The sequence below is a fragment of the Carassius gibelio genome, chromosome A24 (assembly GCF_023724105.1).
Source record: "Carassius gibelio isolate Cgi1373 ecotype wild population from Czech Republic chromosome A24, carGib1.2-hapl.c, whole genome shotgun sequence".
NCBI lineage: Eukaryota > Metazoa > Chordata > Actinopteri > Cypriniformes > Cyprinidae > Carassius > Carassius gibelio.
Genome location: NC_068394.1, coordinates 15,306,636 through 15,326,279, shown reverse-complemented (window position 1 = coordinate 15,326,279; position 19,644 = coordinate 15,306,636). Strand labels below are relative to the sequence as shown.

Below are 19,644 nucleotides of genomic sequence, written 5' to 3'. Positions count from 1 at the left end.
CATTGTTTTTAAAGTAAAAATATGTATAAGTTATAAATGGAAGGAAAGATATTTAGAACCGGTTTACTAAAGCAAAGTGAATCTGAATTAACTAACCTGCTAAATTATGTAGAAAAAGTGTTAATAGTTTAGCTGAACTTATCTTTGTGTTTCTCTCTCTGTGCAGATATGACTATGTGGAGGTGAGAGATGGAGTGGATGAGAGCGGTCAGCTGGTTGGGAAGTATTGTGGGAAGATCGCTCCCTCTCCTGTGGTCTCCGCTGGGAACCAGCTCTTCATCAAGTTTGTGTCTGACTACGAGACTCATGGCGCTGGCTTCTCCATCCGCTACGAGATCTTCAAAACGGGTGAGTAGAAAGAAAAAGAAAGTGATCACCTACAACGGCCCCAAAGTGGCTCATCCAATCATATTTCTGAGCCGTAACAATCATTTTATAATAAGAAGAATGCATACAAGCTAGGAATTTCCTGTAGAGTACAACGACCATATAAGGAGAGATGTAAGCGAGGGAGAACACCTTCTGTTTTCTCTTTGTGAGGCCCAGTGGGAAAGCTGCTTGAGGGGGAAAGATCAGTAGATAATGTGGACTTGTAGACCTTCAGGGTTTATCGTTCTGGCATTGTCTGGCTGACAGGGACACACACAGATACACACTGAGGGACCGTTGGTCTTATCTGGAGATGCCACAGCAATAAGCAGAAATTTCCTGTTGTTCAGATCTGTTTCCTGTGTTTGAGGTATGGCTGGAGACTAGAGAAAGCGTGTTTGCGTAACCTCGGACAGGTGCAGTGCACATCATGGCCAAACACTGACCCCAGGATGAGATGGATGCTCCAGGGGGGGGTTATTTTCATCTTTATTGTCCATTTGTGTGTTGTCATTTCCATAAAACAGAAAAAAATTGGCAAAGAGATCTCTTTAATATCTCAACTGTTATTGGTAGACAGCAATGAGATTATATGGAGAGCAAATGAAGACTTTTGCACAAATGTCAATAATGTCACAAACTGTGACTTTTCAACATATCAAAGTATTAAAAAGTGTTATAACTACAGTACAACTGTGAAATATTATTACATTTAAAAATAGCATTTTTCTATGTGTTAAAGTGTAATGTATTTCTGTGATGCTCCGCTGTATTTTCAGCATCATTCCTCCAGTCTTCAATAACATCAATAAGTCTCCCACAGTATTCCATTATCTCAGTGCTGCTTTTCCTAAACTCGTCTTCTTGATGTGTCTGATTGGAAATGAGGATCCTCTGGAGAGAGCAAAGACGTCTGAAACGTATCGACTCAGTGCAGTCAAGGGGTCGAGCAGACGCTCTCGGCCAGGATGGGCGTCCTCGCCCTGGGTGTGTTCCTCCAGAAAACCCTCTTAGTTTATCAGCATGGGTGGGCCACAGGATCCTGTGTGAAAGACAAATACTGTTGTTTGCAGTCCAGGACATGGGAATTTGTTGTGACTACGCAAACTCTGCAGAACGGACGTCAGCCTTATCAATTAAAGACAGAGAAGGACGGTGAGAAAGCAAAGAAAAGAACGTGAAAAGCAATAGGAAGAGTGATAAAAGGTAAAAAATAAAAGCCTTGTAAACTGATCTGTGTGCTTATGACATACAAGTAATGATTACACACAGGTGTTGAAACAGGTGTGCAGGTATTCAAATGTGTGATGATTATAAGAATGTAACAGCGCTTAAAATGAGATAATACTCATCTCAAGCTGCTGCTGCTGCATTTGGAGAGGTAAGCTGTGGATTAGAGCAGGTTTCACACACATCCGCAGCGTGTGGACTGAATCGCTGGAAGCAGCAAGTACAGCAGAATGTCTAATTACTGATACACAGTGTATTTTCTGAGTTTTATAGTGCTCTCAGATGGCAAAACTGATATTAGAATAGACATCTACAACATTTTAGATAGATTTCTGAATGCATATAAAGTAAAATGGGGGAGAAGGAGAGAGATTTCAGACAAGCAACGAAGAGGAAAAACGAGAGTAGAGATTTAATGTGAAGACAGGAGAGAATAAACAGAGAACACAAAAGGAGAGAAGAATCTATTCAGGAAAAAAGTGTGAAGGTGACAAAGAAAGTGAGGGAGAGAAGATGAGGTGAAGAGAGGGCGAGAAAGCCTGGGAGCTACACACACACACACACACACACACAGATGAGAATCTCTCCACTGCTATCTATGAATGCAATCAAGCCTGACCCAAGCACTAACCCACACTGGACAGCATGGATCTCTAATGAAGAGCTGTCCTCAGAGGGCTTTCAGTTTCACAGACACCCTGTTCTTTCTCTCAGAGTTCCCTTACACCATCCTTAACAAGGGGCTTTTAGATGATTTTTAGAAACTTGCGAATCCCATCCGTAAAGAAGAGGAGTCTGTAGTTATCACTTCATCCTGTCTTGCCATGGCATCCCCGAAATGGCCTTTCTTAGGGCTGAAGGAGACGTGCGTTTTTAGTTAACAGCTCTGCAATTTTCAGAGCCACATCAAGATGTTTCGGGAGTGTTGATGAAGGCGTGGGTGTGGGAGAGAAGGATGGAGAAGTTACCCTCGCTCAGAGTCAGTGTAGTACTGTAGGAGGAGACTGTAAAAGCCTGTTTCCACCTCGGAGGAAAAAACCTAAGAGGATTAATAGGAAATAACACATCGTAATTGACATAAAATCACAGGTACCTTGTGGAAACAAATTAGGAATTAAAGTTAAAATTGATGTAACTGTTGCATATTTTATTGATCTTTTGAAAAGGATTTAGGTCTTTAGAGGAGCATTTATTGCACACCGAATCCATGTTCTTTGAGAAAACATGCCTGTGGTGAAACGGCTGCACAATTATTTTACATTGGTTCTTGCATGTTTCACGACACTTTTAGAGCGGTGCTAAAAGAGTCTTTAGATTTATCTGAAACATAGTTTTATCGCAGTGGTTATTGTACCTATCACATCAGTTCAGAAATGTTATGTCCGGTGAGTGGCACTAAAAGATATTAATACTCTTATCACATTTAAAAAATAATGTATCATAAAAAAGTCATTAGCTGAAGTACCTTATTTTCCGGACTAAAAGTCACACTTTTTTTCATAGTTTGGCTGGTCCTGCGACTTATAGTCAGGTGCGACTTATTTAACAAAATTAATTTGACATGAACCGAGAGAAATGAACCAAGAGAAAACATTAACGTCTCCAGCCACGAGAGGGCGCTCTATGCTGCACAGTTCTCCTGTAGTCTACACTGAAATCATAGAGCGCCCTCTCGTGGCTGTAGACGGTAATGTTTTCTCTTGGTGCTTGGTTCTAAATAAATGCGACTTATAGTCCGGTGCGACTTATACATGTTTTTTTTTCCTCATCATGACGTATTTTTGGACTCAGGTGCGACTTATAGTCAGAAAAATACGGTAACCATGCAATGTAATGCAATGTAGTATGTCTACAAGTCTTTTAGTCCCTTTATCATAACTAGTGTTTCAAGGGACTTGTACCCAAGCACTCCATAGTGCAAGTTCAATGCTGTACCGGGCGCACAAAAGAGCAAGTTTACTACATCAAAAAAAGCCATACAGTACATATGGAGCTGGTTATATGATGCAAATATCAAAATGTATTAGTTTACAAATCATGCACTATTATAAAAGTGTTTTGAGTTCATTAGTTCATGCATAGTATTATGCAAGGAATCATATGAAAATAAGTATTCATTAATTGATGAATGCTATTATAATTTATGTAAAAATGAATAAAAGTTGTTGGTGATTTACTGACACTGGTGTTCATTTCAGTTGTGAGTTGCTGGATAGTGCTAGATAGAGGCACATTTTCCCAATGAACTCATACAACTGCCTTAAAATCATGCTGAAAGTGTGCGTCATCATTGCTAACTCATGTCTGGCTAGGCCATTCATCATAGAGATGTTATCTGAACGTCTTTACGATGGCACCTGTGTCAACACAGTAGGACAAGGATTGCGTGAGGAGGGCAGCTTGTTCATTGTGTCCAGTTCAGTTGTCTTTTACAAGTTTAGTTGCTTTTTAAAGGCCAGTGGCATAGGTCACATCTGGCATGGCAAGCATGTCTTTCTTCAAGCCCGTCTTCTAAATAAACCCCGCTACATTAACACTCAGAGCTAATGAAACCCTAGGCAGAAACTATCTTTCAGTAAGTTGCCCCGTCTCGTTCTCAAGGGGAACCATCAGCCGTGCTGGCTGGCTAAATGATGTGTCAGCAACTGTAGATTGTAAGTGTGTGTGTGTTTGTGTGTTCAGGGTAACCCCACAGCTGTGACTCCAGATTAATGTTTGTTGGAAAGTGTGGCCAAATTTTGCTTCTCAAACTCTCATCGCGCCCGTTAACCGGTCTTAGTGTAGCCACAGGGGTAAACGGCAAGGAAAGGTGTGTGAATGTGTATGTGTGTGTCCAGATTAATTATTCTCCCTGCAGATATATGGAATATAAACAACAGCGATTAGCTCACTAGACCCAGAACACCTCCAGCCATTTCATTTCTGCTTCAGCGTTACACAAACTTTGTTGTATGCCAAAGGATTTAGTAAAACACATCTCTTAGCATTAGCATAGCTGCGTCAGCTCAGGATTACAGTATTGTGTGCAGTGTAGCTAACAAATACAACAACAAAAATGATAGCGTTTATAGAGAACCTAGAAAGAAACTGATCTGAAAACTGATAATATTATGCTTTTGAAATTTGGATTAGTGTTTGTTTATTTTAGATATTTTATTTAGGTCAGAAGAACTAAAGATAAAAGGTTCATTTCTAAATGACAGCTTTGTGTAGACGTGTTGTATTGTCAGATATACATCAGTGAGGTCTCATGGGGAGACCCCAAACGTAACGACAGTAAAGTTAATCTCAACAGAACATGAGGATTAAATCTTGGACACTTTGCTGGGTTTGTTTGCACTGAGTGTAGACCTGCAAGCGATCATTTTAACAAGCGTTGCCTCTGGCCTGTTAAATAAACAGCATATTCCACGGAGGACTTAACCGCATTGAAAAGATAAGCCATGTGTATACGTTAGTCCGGAAAAACAAAATAAATCCTACTAAAGCTAGCCGTTAATGTCAGCAATAGTGCTTAGCTGTTATGAATCAAGCTTGTGTTTTTTCAATACCATTTCACTACTATCCCATAAATTCTAGTGTTTAAGTGTAAATTTAGTTCAGAAGGACTTGAAAGTATTTGTGAGAAGGAAAGCTGGGTTGCTCTCACAAAGCTTTATTTGTTTGGCTTGAGTTTACACGCTCAAAGCTCCCTCCCGTTTCTCATCTAAGCTTTCCCCAGTTTTTTTCTTGTGAAGTTTTTTTTTTTTTTTTTTTTAGCTGCTTGCAAATTACTTCAGAAACAAACCAGGGGACATGGGAATGTGTGGAGGTTTTTAGCCTTTGCGGTTAGTACAATTGTGACATGTCTTTAAATCCTTATGAGACACACGCATAATCACAAATGCAGACACACACAAAAGACCTAGAATCCCACCGCGATCTGTAAACAGCAGTGAAGCATTACACAACCAGTCACAGTGAAGAACCACGAAGCTACACAGTTCCTGTTAGACAGATACATCTACTAGTGGACCCACAACTCTCTATTTTATTTCACACTATATTTCAGCCATCCACAGAGAAGCACTAAAACTACACAAGTGTGCCAATAACACAGACATTGACACATTGTAAACAATACGTAATATGCATTCTTGCATTAGTAATCAAGAGGGTGATATAGTAATTGTCAGATAGCTTGCTAGCTACCGGAGTAAGTGTGTTGACAGTTTAGCAAACTTTAGCTAATTCAGGTTTTCTGATCTGATTCAGAAATCTGATCACTAATACCAACTATAGCGCCCTTTGTGGCAATGCAATTAAAATGGATTCCGACATATTTCGGAATCCAATGCATTTGCTTTAATGTTCTTGCTACGAGTATGTCGGTTTGTTTTTTTATAAAAAGATAATGTTATAGCATGCACTTTATAAATAGAGTGAGAAATAGTGCAGAGGAAATGTGTTCTTATCTTGCGAAAGGAAAATGCAATTCCTTCTTGCCCGTGGAACAGCCACAGAACATTTTTGTCTGTCGGAAGATTATCTTAAGAATCGTCAACAGAATTGAGTGTGTCTATCTGCTTTTGCTTGAATATGCACAACTACCAAAAACTAAAGATGAAAGTTGAAAGTTTTTGGCTCCATCATCAAATAGTTATTTTGAATTTCTTTATAAGCCTGCCTAGTAACTTTTATTTCATCATGGAAAGGTTTCAGAGACACTCATTGCTGGTCATTTTCTTTGGAGCACAGGAAAAATTGAAAAGAAATAAAAAAGAAAAGCAAAAAGAAGCAGTTAACCAGTTTTTGATGACAATAAATTACGCACCCATTTTTTTTTTCAACCATTCTTCCATCCTTTTGTTTGTTAGGCTTTCCATTTTTTTGTATTAAAAAAATAATGATTTCCATTATATCAAAACCCATATCTTTCTTCCATAGAAAATAATAGGAGACATGTAGTAGAATGTCCAAGCTGCTCTCTTACACATAATTAAATTGAGTGGCTTTCAGTGACAAAAGAGTTACATTTCAAATTGTGTCTTTAGAAGATGATTTAGAACAGAATAATATTGTGCACAAGATGTACAGAGCACTTTTACGATGCACACCTGCTCCACATACAGACTTCATGAAAGAAAGCAGTTTGTGAATTCTTTAAGACTTATCCTTTTGTCTTCTACTTAATAAAGAAGTAATATGGGTTTATTTTTAGCCACAACCTCATCATTATTTGTCATCTTTGTTCTGGTTCGTGATCTTTAAACTTTTGCACCCGCTGTAATTACCATGAGTTTCCACACTACATTAGGTACAGTGCTAACGTAATGTTGACATTTCTGTGTTGATGATCCAGAGCTGATCCTATAAATGCATCACTCTTTGAGCTCTGAGCCTATTCATCACACACCAGCTTTAGTCGAGCGACTGTAGTGTAAGTGTAAAGCAGTGATGTATGTGTGAACTTCAACAACACACTGCATCAACAAAGCTAGTCCACCAGAGAGTTCAGGGTAAATGTTTCGACTTGCTGATATAAAAGTGTGTGTGTATTTATAAAGTGAGTTTTATGATGCTATATTTAGCTATTTCTTAATTGTGTTGTTTTAAGCACCAACTGTACTGCACAGAGTGCATATGAAACATTTAATATGTAAAGGCTCGTATGAGCTTTTACTTTCTTTTTGCTCTCGTTTCTTCTTCATCATTGGCCCACACACCCAAGAAATCAGGCAGCAAGCATATCCCGAGCAGGGTGGGCCTCCACCACGGCCCATAAACCATGCAATCATCGAGCAAAACAACACAGACCACCATGTTCCTTCTCCGATGTTTTTTTTTTTTCTTCTACTACATCTGACTCCATGAGCATGCAAGAAATCCTAACTTTTGCTTCCTCTCGGTGTCCACCTCAGGTCCAGAATGTTCCAGGAACTTCACCTCCAGCAGTGGAGTCATCAAGTCGCCCGGCTTTCCAGAGAAGTACCCCAACAACCTGGATTGCACGTTCATGATCTTTGCTCCTAAGATGTCGGAGATCGTTCTGGAGTTCGAGAGCTTTGAGCTGGAGCCAGACACGCAGCCACCCACTGGAGTGTTCTGCCGCTACGACCGCCTGGAGATTTGGGACGGCTTCCCTGGAGGTGAGTCATTGGAGACAACTGCTGCTCCAAACAGGAAAATCTGAATGTTTGAAACAATAGATCATTTAGCGGATGATGTTAGCACATAGATCCTCAAATACTCATGCTTCAAAGGACCAGCAACAAGAAACTCAAATAATTCCTTCTACTCAAAAAAAAAAAAAAAAAAGTATAGTCAAATTTTTAAATGTAAAATAGAGTTTCCCATGCAAACCATACAAACAGGTGTTAGTTTAAGTGAAAGGAATTTTTTCACACTTCAAAATTACTTTTAGCGATACAGCAGCTTGTCATTCGAGCAATTTTGTTTCTGCCTTATCTTCCTCTAAAATATACATATTAGGACCTTAGAGTAGTAATATGTATCCTTAAGGTAGTACTTATGAACCTTAAATAATGTACAAAGTTGTCCCTTTAAGCGTTCTGTTAAGCTGTTGAACACCTAAAGGTACAGTTTTTACACATTCTGTCGGAGAAGGCAGCAGTTTTATTATCTGCCAGGTGAAAATTGTAAATCTGATCATATAGCAAAGTAATAACACACCTATCCTCAACAAACGGTGAAACTAAACAGTGGTCAGAGTTGAAGAAATTGAGAGGGTCTCATCGTTGGCCTTCTGGAAATGGCCTTTATGACTAAATAACAATGCCATATGATTGATCTCTAAGGGAGAACAGATGTGTTTCAGAAGAAAAACAAACCTCTCCTAAGCATGGCCAAGTGTCAATAAGATATTCGGACATGTACACATTCTCTTACATCCACAAATGTCAGTAAAAGCTCTTTATCTCATTGATAGATGTTCTCATCATCTGTGGTTTGTCCCAGGCAGGTCGGGGTGAGGGACTCTGGAATGTAGACTGTTATCATAACATCAAAACTATTCTGTTCTCCAAGATAATTACAGTTTTTATTTGTGTGAGTTTGAACGGCATATATACACCCAGAAGCCCGACAGGAAGATTTCAGCTCATAGCGGGAAGGAAATCTGCTTGGACCAGAGGTCTTATTCAGTTTCCACTTCATTATCAATTTTGTTTAGTCTTGATGGAAGAGAGAAGCTGTGAACTAATGACACCTTTGATCTGAGACGGAGTCTTCTGAACTTTCTCATCAGTTACAATTTTCTAAAATGAGTTTCTGCATCTCTTCCGAGGATACGCTGTGAACATACAGTATTGTTGCAATTATGATTAAAGGAAGTCTGTTTAACTAATTGTCTTTGAAAGGTTACACAAAGTCATATTCTTTTGTGGTTACACTGTCATATTTCAGAATATGTGGAATTTTATGGATGGATTTGAAGGGAAAACATTGAAAACATGTATGCTGTTACTTTTAGGATTTCTTAATTTGTGTGTTCCAAGGGGGAAAAGACTTTGGTACAAGATAATTATGATCAATTATGACAACATATTCTTTTCTAAGTGAAGTATTTCTTTAAAAAGAGTTGAGAATGCTGCACTCGTACGCAAACTCAGGAAGTGAGAGGTGTGTAGAACTTGATGCATGATGCTGTCCCAATTCTCCAAAACTCTACAGAGCTTTTCGTGTATCCAAAATCCATGTAGGCCTGAGGGGAGTGTAGAACCTGGGACTAAGGTTGCATGCTTTATTTTAGACTTGGCAGCCTGTTATAAAATCTACAATAAAAAGGTGTTCCACAAGTGCACAGTGACAGAAAGAGCCGAGAGGGAGGCTGAAGACAAGACTTTAAAGGGAAGGTCCTGGTGCCTTAGGGCCTCAGAGTAACTCCTCTCTATGGTTCAGACACTAGCTGCATTACCTGTGGAGCCACACCAATCAATAAGTGCATTAGTGTGGAAAGGCTGCGAGGCGTGAGACAGAAGTCTCAGTGACTTCACCCACTGGACGCCCACTTTGATGCAGTCCCAGCCTGGCAGAGGGTTTGTGAAGCCCCCCTCCTCCTCCACCAGAGCAGACATACTGGATGGGTTCATGGAGAGGCTCGTTAAAATTTCATAGCCCTATTGAGTCATGCAGATAATCCGGACGGTTCACCACACCCAGAGCCGTCCCAGCACACAAGTGCACACATTTATACACACTTGTGTGCACCTGTTTCTTATGAAGATTAAGATTCGTGTATAACCCTAGATCTGTTTTATGTAATCACACACACACACACACACACACACAAAGCTGGCAGATCTGTTTAATCTCTTTCGGGTCATAATGGGCATCTTCTCAAAGAGCCAATCACAGTTTATCTTTAAAAAGCGAACCTTGAAAAGGCATGTCAGTCCTTAAGCCAATATTTCAGTCATTTGTAGGAAATTTTAACCCCTTGGCATTCCTGCAAAAGTTTGCATAATAAAAGCATAACCAAAGTAAATTGCATGCTGTTCTTGGAGCATTTGGAGTACTGTATATGCATGGTTTTGGTCTCTTTTGCAAGGTGACACTCTGAGGTTTGTTCTGTTTATGAAACCTTAAAGTTTCACTGTCTTACTGGTATTGAGTAATAGAACTTTGAACACACTGAAAAAGGAGAAAAACATCCCGCCTCCAGTTTCTTTGAAAAGAGATGCCTGCAGATGACTATAGCTGGGAGCTATTAGCTGGAAAACACAATGGGATCGCAGCATGACATCTGACAAAAGACACTGATTTTACCTGCTGTGTGGATTGTATCTTAAAATGCATCATTCAAATCACAAGAATCTCAGCTTTCCAAAGATATGTGACATGCTTAGGTTTTTTTTAGTTGTTGTTGTATGACACGAAGTTAACCCTTAAAACATGCAGGGTACTGTGGGCAGTACAGATCCCAAATATTTCATGTTTCACATGGTTCATATTTTGCCTTGGGTCAGTAATTAATCCTTTTACACAGGTTTTGAGGTTTCATACTTTATATTTGGGTTAATCTTGCTATTTGCATTTCTAAGAGGTTTCTTTTCTTGACTGGACAGTCCAGTAGGTGAAAAAATGCAACAACAAAAAAAAATTCAATGTCAGTGTAATTTGAGTTTCTGTAGCTGCCCAAAGATCATGAATGATTAATAAGGCAAGCACTAGGGCCATTTATAATTGGTTGTCTGTTGCCAAACAACTTGCTGTTACATTCTAGCTCTGCAATCTACCACATCTAGCACTGTAAAAGTTTGAAACATTGTTTAAACCATAGTTTAAAAGTGGCCTTAACCTGGAAAGACATGCACAAATAGTATGAAAAGCCCTTTTTCAATACAGTTTCAAAGCATTTCCTTTTTCGCAGCTGAATGCACTGCATACCTCTTAATTTACAGCCCTAGTTGTGTTCAGTTCCTTCCTACTTGTCCCCTCCAACTCCTACACGTTTTTTTCTTTTAAAGTGGCTTCTGGGAAGTCACATTAGACTGGCCCTGGAACAAACAATAAGTGCTAGAATTTATGGTTGCCAGTGAAAACAGAAACACAAGGTCATAGACACTTACAAAACAGACACTGCCCTCTTCATTTCCATCGACAACCAGGTGCAGAGAGAATGTTCCGTTCTGTCAGTGCAGTTATTCAAGGTCAACCAGTGTCACTGTCCTTGACGTTCACACACTGCAGCATCAGCTGTGAGAAAATGGCTTGAATGGTAGATTTTTAAACATATCTAATCATACTCTATCTTTGTCTGTTTCCACAGTTGGTCCATACATTGGGAGATACTGTGGACAAAATACTCCAGGACGGATCGTATCCTACACTGGAATCTTGGCTTTGACAATCAACACAGATAGTGCTATTGCAAAAGAGGGATTCTCTGCTAATTTTACTGTGCTGGAAAGGACAGTACCAGACGGTAAGTCATTACTGCAATGTTTAAAGTGCACAAAGGAATTCACAAAATCAGTACAAAATCCACATGAGGTGAAGTTTTAGCATCCAGCATCCTCATATCTGCATTCTAGAAGATGTTGTTAATTGTGTATAACACGAGTCACCATGATGAGATCACACGACCAGTTATGCTGTGAGATTAAATAATTCAGTATGTCAAGATTTAAGATTCAGTATTTACACAAAATTTAGATAAATGCCATGGGTGCTCGATAGCTGAAGGACAGTAGAGAGGCCAGTTCTTTGAGATTTAAATGTTTTGGAAGATGAATGAAGGCAAGCAGGAAAATTTAACAGGAATTACTATGAAAACCAAAAAAAAAAAAAAATGAATAAATGCAGATTAACTGCAAAAAATGTAATTTATGAATGCTGATATCATCTTTAAAAAATTGAATTCTGAAAAGGTTTTGATCTAGGTTTGAACATCATGAAAATGCTTGTTCCTTACATTTGCGTAGCCTTTGCATTACGTGAGTCAAAGTTATTGAAACATAACCTGTTGATTGAGGTCATTTACAACATGATGTAACATGTGAAGTTATTAAATCACCACATCCCGCTCAGCTGTGGCCCTCTTTCAATACATTATTGTGTCATGACCCGTCTGCCCTTGCTTTGTGGGGTTGGGTTATGTTATGTTTTTTTTTTTTAACCAGCTCACCAAGAGGGTTCACCTCTTCACCCCAATTTGGGAAATGCTCCAACAAAACATTTAATTTCAGAACACACCACCAACCCTCACCCACAATCACGCATTCAGATCTATCCCTAGACATTATCTTACCACTCCTCTGTCTGTCTTTCTCACCTACTCTTGAAAACATATGTCCCTGGAGCACAACCCAGTCTTGAGCCTCTGGGGTATATTTATAGCAACAGCCAAAAAAAACATTGCATGGGTCAAAATTATTGATTTTTCTTTTATGCCAAAAATCATTAGGATATTAAGTAAAGATTATGTTCCATTAATATATTTTGTAAATTTCCTACTGTAAACTGTAATTTTTGACTCCTAATATGCATTACTAAGAACTTCATTTGGACAACTTTAAAGGTGTTTTTTTTTGCACCCTCAGATTCCAGATTTTCAAATAGTTGTATCTCTGTCAAATATTATCCGATCCTAACAAGCCATACATCAATGGAAAGATTTTTTATTATTTATTCAAAAAATTTAAAACATGCACAAACAGGCAGAGAGAGAAAGAGAGAAAATAATCGGTATCATAGTTGAGGAGGTTAACCCTAATCTAACCACTCATATGTGTTCAACACGAAAGGTAGTGGTGCTTGTGATTCGACACAGATGTCCAGTATAATTAAAGCTAATCGCAGCTCATATCAGTTTAAGGTGGATATCTATTGTACATATTTTTATATTTCAGCTTGAGCTCTCAGAACACATCAAGGTGTGTACTGCAACTCTGTTGTCCCGGCTCATGCTGAAGAATGCATTCGGTGTGTTCTCAGCTAGGGCTTTGCTCAACAGTCGCAGTCTATCAATTATTTATTGGCCCCATAAATTTACATTCTGTAGCATTCTCTCACAGTTCGACATGTTTACCAGTATATTGTGCTTTGCAGGAAGGAAGGAGATCGCCATTGGCAATAAGTCTTTTTGTAGAGGATTTTGTCAGAGATCCGTCATAGATTTATGGTCTCTGCAGAGTGCGCCCAAACAGTGACAGATGCCAGATGTAATCAGACGAGAGATCTGGTTGTTTTCAGTCATTCTTCTAAAGAATGGAAGGCTGGAAAATGGATAGATGGCTTGAAGAGTTAGAGAGATAAAAGAGAAGGAGTAATGTTAAGATTTAGTTTCAAGGGTAAAAGAGGGAAATTCATGAGAAGCGCATAAAATACTCCACAATCCCTTTTGATTTTGAGATTAGTGTTAGCAAGAGTTGCTATGCTAAAGAAGTGAATAAGCACTTAAATACCTTTGCATATAATATTCTACAACATGTTGGTATTTTGAAAAAAGTATATAGGATATGGAAGGATATATAAAAGGAAATTGGATAAAATATGATATTTCCATCTTGAATTAAAAGCTATACATTTATAGAACCATTAAATGTTTAGTTATATATTAACATTTCTCTTGACTTTTCATTTTGCAAAATGCATTCTGTGACTGGTTACTTTACACAGAATAAAATGCAACGCTGGGCAAAATTAAGCATCTTAAAAGGTAGCAAAAATGTGATGCCTTCGAGTGCTGTGTAGGTAGACAGATCACTAGGTTTCAGAACAGGGCTTATGGCTTAGTGTGAATAAATAAAACTAATGTCTATATAACACACATGCTTTCTCCATCTGCTGTGTGTGTTTAGACCTGCATGTTTGGGCTGTGTTGTTTGTGTATGTGTGTATGTGACTTGCTTACAGCTCCCGCTGTTATATTAGGTAACACGAGCTCACCATGTTTCAGTGTGCATTTCCCTAACATTTAAAACCACAATATGTGTTTGTTTGGAGTCTGTGACCTGTTGTAAATAAATTAGCATGTCTCCCACCTCAGGCTTAACAGTTCCCCATCCTTCACTGTCTCAGAGTCCTAAATTCTGTGCCGAAAAGTCTGGAAAAAAGATCCTTGGGGGTCAAAGCATGCATTTTGCTTGTTTTAGACACACGGCCAGTATGCCCCCATAACGTCACAAAACAATCAGCAATGAGCGCATCCTGGGTGGCATGCCATGAGGAGTGATATACAACCTGCTCTCCTTCCATCTAAAAACACAGACATGCCAGAAGCGTCTCTGACTTTCCATTCCTCCAAATGCTGACGCTGGGGAAATGCCACTGAACTGTGCACCTTTCAAAAGGCACTTCTTTTATGAACCTCAAGATTTCTCTTAACGCTGGACTTAAGAGCTTAAACTGAATGTTTTATGTATAAAGGTTTGCGTCTTAATGTGGTACACTTCCCACAGTGCTTCCATTAAACTGTGCTTAGAGGTACACGAAGAGAGCGTATGTTTTATTCTGGTGCTAAGAGATGGAAACCTATGGTTCTTTGAGTGGCCTGTTCCCAAGAGGAAGGCCTTAGTTTGGGTCATGATCTGATGTATTCTTTATTTAGATCACAAAATGACACTGCCCCTTTTTCCTCTGTGCTTTCTCCAGACTTTGACTGCACCGAGCCTTTGGGTATGGAAACTGGGGAAATCCATTCAGACCAAATCATGGCCTCATCCCAATACAACCCCAGCTGGTCTCCGGAACGATCTAGACTCAACAACCCTGAAAACGGTTGGACCCCTGTGGAGGACTCAAACAAAGAATGGATCCAGGTACTGTATGATTCACGCGCATATACTGAAGATTATGAATGAGTAATGGAGAAGGGATTTGTCTTTGGCAGAGAATAGACAATTCTGTGATATTTTTTGAAGAAGAGAAAAGCCGGGTCTATAGAAGAAAAGTCTGAAACTCCCTCACGCTTTTATGATTTTTGAGTTCGAAACTTTCTCTAGCTGAATTCACATTCACAGGCTGATGTTTTTGCCACTGGCTTGCTGTTCTGTATCGAAGACCAGCAGCAACATCTGTTGAATTTTGCCCTTTGGTCGACAGCCATGGAATGTTAAAAACCCAAATGTACTGGTTTGCTTTGGCACCAGTGAGTCTTCCTGGCCAACAGATGCTTGTAATCTTAACAAAGACTGTCTATGAGATGCATCTGGGTGTATCTAACATGATCTTAATGTCCAAGAGACAATGAGAAACCTGAAACTTATTCTAAGGAATGTGACCACACACAAGGACAGTGACAACAGATTATTTAGTCGCATGAATCTGTGAAAAGCATTGCAGCACCTCTGCTGGCCTCTTCTTGCACTTTGGGGCTTTTCTGTGACCCAAACCCCAAGGGTACCCTCAAAACCCAGACTTGTTTTATAATCTTTGCCTGACTGGAAAGTTTGGGCCAAAGACACTCCTCAGGAGGCTAATAACAGACGTGACCCACGGCCAAATATTTGCTAGGGGAGGTCTGTTAAGCAGATTTTCCTTATTGCTATCAAAATACTGTCTGTGTTCTAAATCAGAAACTAATTGAATTAGGAAAGGTGCCTCAACTTAGCAGAGAAGAGGAACCAGGATGTTTAATTCTTAGTTTCATTGTAGAAGTGAGACGTATGCATTTCCTGTGGAACTGGAGACAAGTTGCTACAAATTCCGCTGCACATTTTAGCAAGAAATTTCATCGCTTAGTAGGATATGGGGATTTAATGTGGAGTCTGATCAAGTTGAGTGTCTATCCGTTGCCGATTTCTCAAATGCTTTTGATCACAGTAATTCAAAGTCTTTCTTTGTTTATGCTTATAGATTACCAGTCTCTGTCAATATGGTATTGATCAGGCCTGTTGTAGAGAGCACAATGAACTATCCTAACTCTCTACCAGGATGTTCTTTGAGAAGCAGTCGATAATTAGCTTCTACTCATTTTACAGACCATCATTTTAAGTGAAGGATTCTCATGTTCGTCAGATGACAGTATATTTATCAGTGCTTGGGATGTGGTGTTGACACGCTTTTGTGCGACTGAGTTTTATATAGTATCCAACAAATGGGATGTCTTCTGAAAAGAAACATTCCGCTTATGTGACTTAAATGAATCTAAAGATGAGAGAAAATGTATCTTCTTGCACCCAAACCAATCGGTTCCACATCATTTCACAGTTGCCACTTCATATTTTATTCAGGATAATTAAGTAGACTTTGCAACTGTCTTGGCTTTGCTGAACTTGTTTAGTCATTTCAGATATTATTGAAACCCTAACAGACTCGCCTCCCACAGTGCAGTATCGAGCTGAAGAGAACACAATTTTGCAGCCGCCTGGAATTCTCTAAAGGGTATTGATTAGAGGAAGGGTACTCTTTTTGGTGGGAGAAATTTGAGCAAATCAAACGTATTCTGTTTCAGCCCTCCTGTACCGTGCCTGTAAATCCCTTTCCGCCAATCAGATGTCAAAGATGAACCCCGCACATCTGTTTCCAAGGGAACAAAGGCGGAACCCTGCCGAGGATGAATGATTTATAATTTGGAGAGGTCCTGCGCTCGTTCTCTCTCTCGTGCCCAGCACTTGTGGAGGAGTTTAATTATAACAAGCGTTATTAAAAGAGTGGAATTCTTCATTTTGCTTCCATTAAGCAACATGACCCACCACAACAGTATTCCTCCATCTAATGGCGCAGTCCACTTGGCACGCACAACTCGCTCACTCCTGCGTCCTCCAACGCATATTATCAGTTCATTATTTATTACATTTACACTTTCAAATGTCACTTATATTATTCATAGAAGCCTGGTTCTTCCCAGGCATTTTTTTCCACCAAGAAGGTGTCAAAAAGACAGTGTTTGTTAAGCATTTTTATGCAGCTTCAAATTAGATTCAGGATCTTATGCTCCCAGCGTTCCACTCCTGATAATTAGTCGAGGGTCAGGAGATCTTGAGCTAAGCCAGTAATCTACATAGGCTAGTATTTTCCTTGTCCATTTACAAGGGTTTGTGCAATGTCCGTTAAGGTCTTTATCAGACGTTTGATGAATGACAGAAGCGGTGAAGTCTTGGAGAACAGGGGAATCTGGCTCTGAAAACTTCCAGTCTACTATGTTTATGGAAATGGCCTGGTTTCAATCGGAAGACTGTGTTAAAGCGTGACAAGCCGAGATACCTACATCTGTACAACACATTTCACCTCTCTCTCAAGGAAAGACTTCCGATTTATAGAAGACCGTAACCTAAAACAAAAGAAGCTCTGAAGGGTCTTATAGATGGCAGATTTTCAGTACCATAGAGAGCTTGGTGTAACAAAAAACAGATCCTGTTTGGTAGACATCAATGCAATGTGTGGCATATTGCGAGTGATGCAATAAATGCACGCTCATCCACTCCAGCAGCACCAAAGCACTTTTATAAATTATGCATTTTGATCTGGGAAAAAGTCAAGTGTCAATAGTTGAAAGCTCCTGTCTAGCATTAATGGCTGAATAGAAGTTGCTCAGAGATCATGTTCAGTTTCATTTATCTCAGCCTCGCAATCGTTCTCATCCTCAGGTCTACAGAAACACGTCAGCCACTTGCATTTATGCAGCAGTGCTTGGAATACACAGTGGGTCATTTATAAACCCGCTGCATACTTCTGTCCTGCGTTCAGCTGAATGGTTTGATCAGGACTTTTCTCTTTCGCATCACAGGAGAGGATGTTTACGTTCATTTTGTTCATTAAAGTATCTCTGACAAGAGGTCAGAACGTTCAAAGCAATAAGGGCAATCAAGTTTAAAAACCAGGTTTTGTGTCGGCTAATTGAACATGGAAACAAGTATTTGAGACACCACCCCACCCTCTTATTCTTATCCACTGGGCCACTGCCTTAAGTTGCTGACCCATTTCCTATAAAAACAGGTCGGAATGGCCATCAAGCAGGCACTAATTACAGACATCCTCTGAGAAAAATATTCCTCTCAGGCTCTTGTCGAGGAAAGTTGAATGTAGCGAAGGGAAAAAGCGAGAATGAGCAAGACTTAGGGGCGAAATGTCCCTCCAGAAACAATGCACTTGGCCATATCCTGTTTACCTTCGCATCATCTACATATGCTTTCCATTAGTGATGGTCATCTAGACGCAGCTATGTCCGCTCTCCATTGTTTTGCTTAGATTTTTTTCTCTCTTCAATCAAAGGACTAGCTGTTGCTATTTTAAGACGGGTGCTGTTCTCCTGCCAGCTGATGAGTAATTAGACAGTGGGACTGTAATTAACATGAGAGTCTCTACTGACAAAGCCTGCAGAGCTGGTGTCAAGCTAGGCCACCCTGCTAGCATCACACCTGCGCTAGGTACATTCTTATGATTTCGAGTTTAAACCATGCCTACATGTAATTAGCTTGAACACTTTTAAATCTTCTTTGATTTGAATTTTCTAGCAATTAAATATGAATCCAGGTGTATGTTGGATACATTAAGCTCTTCTGCTAAAGTGAAAGGGGTCCAGAGGCTAGCGTTATGGAATTTATGCTAATTCATGTCAGAGGAAATCCAATTTTAATTGTCATTGGTGAGCTTGTGTCTAATATGAACAAAAAAATGTAATGATGTGAACCATGTGATAACAGATCTGTAGCCTGACTCATAAATTCTCCCCTTATAAAAGTTAACCATGGTTTTATTATAAATAAAACCAAAAAACATGGTTATGGTTAAATTAACAGTTTTTTTTTTTTTTTTTTTTTTTTAGGTGAGTTGATAAGTTATGGGTCATCTCCTCAACTATGATACAAATGATATTATTTTCTCTCTTTCTCTCTCTGTCTTTGTGTGCGTGTTTTTAATATTCGTCCCACTTTAAAACCCTCCACCTTATTAGATTGGTTTGGGAAGAGAAGCACTTGATCACCATTCAGGCACATGCATAATTTTAAAAATGTAAAAAAAAGTTCTAAAAATAACCCTAGCTAATTCCGCTAGGTAAATTGCATGATGAATGTGAGGTCTTCGAGGAGCCTATAGATCTCTCAGCTGGCAGTAATACAATTTTCATGAAAATGTGAATTAATTATACCTGTGGTTAATGGAATTTTAGAGGAGCTTTCAGAGCAACCAGGTGTCGTGGGATGGGATGGTGGGAGGAAGCTGTGGTTTGATGGATGAAGTAGAGCTTTGCCCTGCGAAACCTGCGTCCCACATTTGTGTTTGCTTTGACTGGGCCGTCGCGCATCTGTCTGCTCAACGTCTTAGTTCCTCCTGGCTAACCTGCACCAGATGGCGTTTGAGCCTTAGATACACAAGAACAGTTGTGGTTTTAACGATTGACCAAAAACTAGTAGATTTTTTTTGTTAATATGCAAGACAAGGGTGAAAGAGGCAAGACAATTGACAGAACAGAGAAAGAAATATCCTTTATTTTGGCAGACCAGAAAATGAAGAACTGCAAATGACAAATAGTTTCGGGAAAGACACTGAAAAAATTAAATAATGTAATCAACTTCCTACAAGCACACAAAACAAAGTAACCATTCTGTAAAAACTGTTGAAATAGCCACCAAACCCCATAATAAGACCATGCTAGGATGA

General features: G+C 39.4%; 1 protein-coding gene across 5 annotated transcripts in view; it reads left to right on the top strand.

Annotated features, from left to right (window-relative positions):
* Positions 1-19,644, top strand: part of nrp1a (neuropilin 1a) — a 62,187-nt gene that overhangs the window by 20,661 nt on the left and 21,882 nt on the right. For all 5 annotated transcript variants that reach the window (XM_052542630.1, XM_052542633.1, XM_052542629.1 and 2 more), the window contains 4 exons: positions 167-348; positions 7,500-7,727; positions 11,369-11,524; positions 14,695-14,861. In XM_052542630.1, the coding sequence (XP_052398590.1) occupies positions 167-348; positions 7,500-7,727; positions 11,369-11,524; positions 14,695-14,861 (733 nt within the window). The remainder of the gene's footprint in view (positions 1-166; positions 349-7,499; positions 7,728-11,368; positions 11,525-14,694; positions 14,862-19,644) is intronic.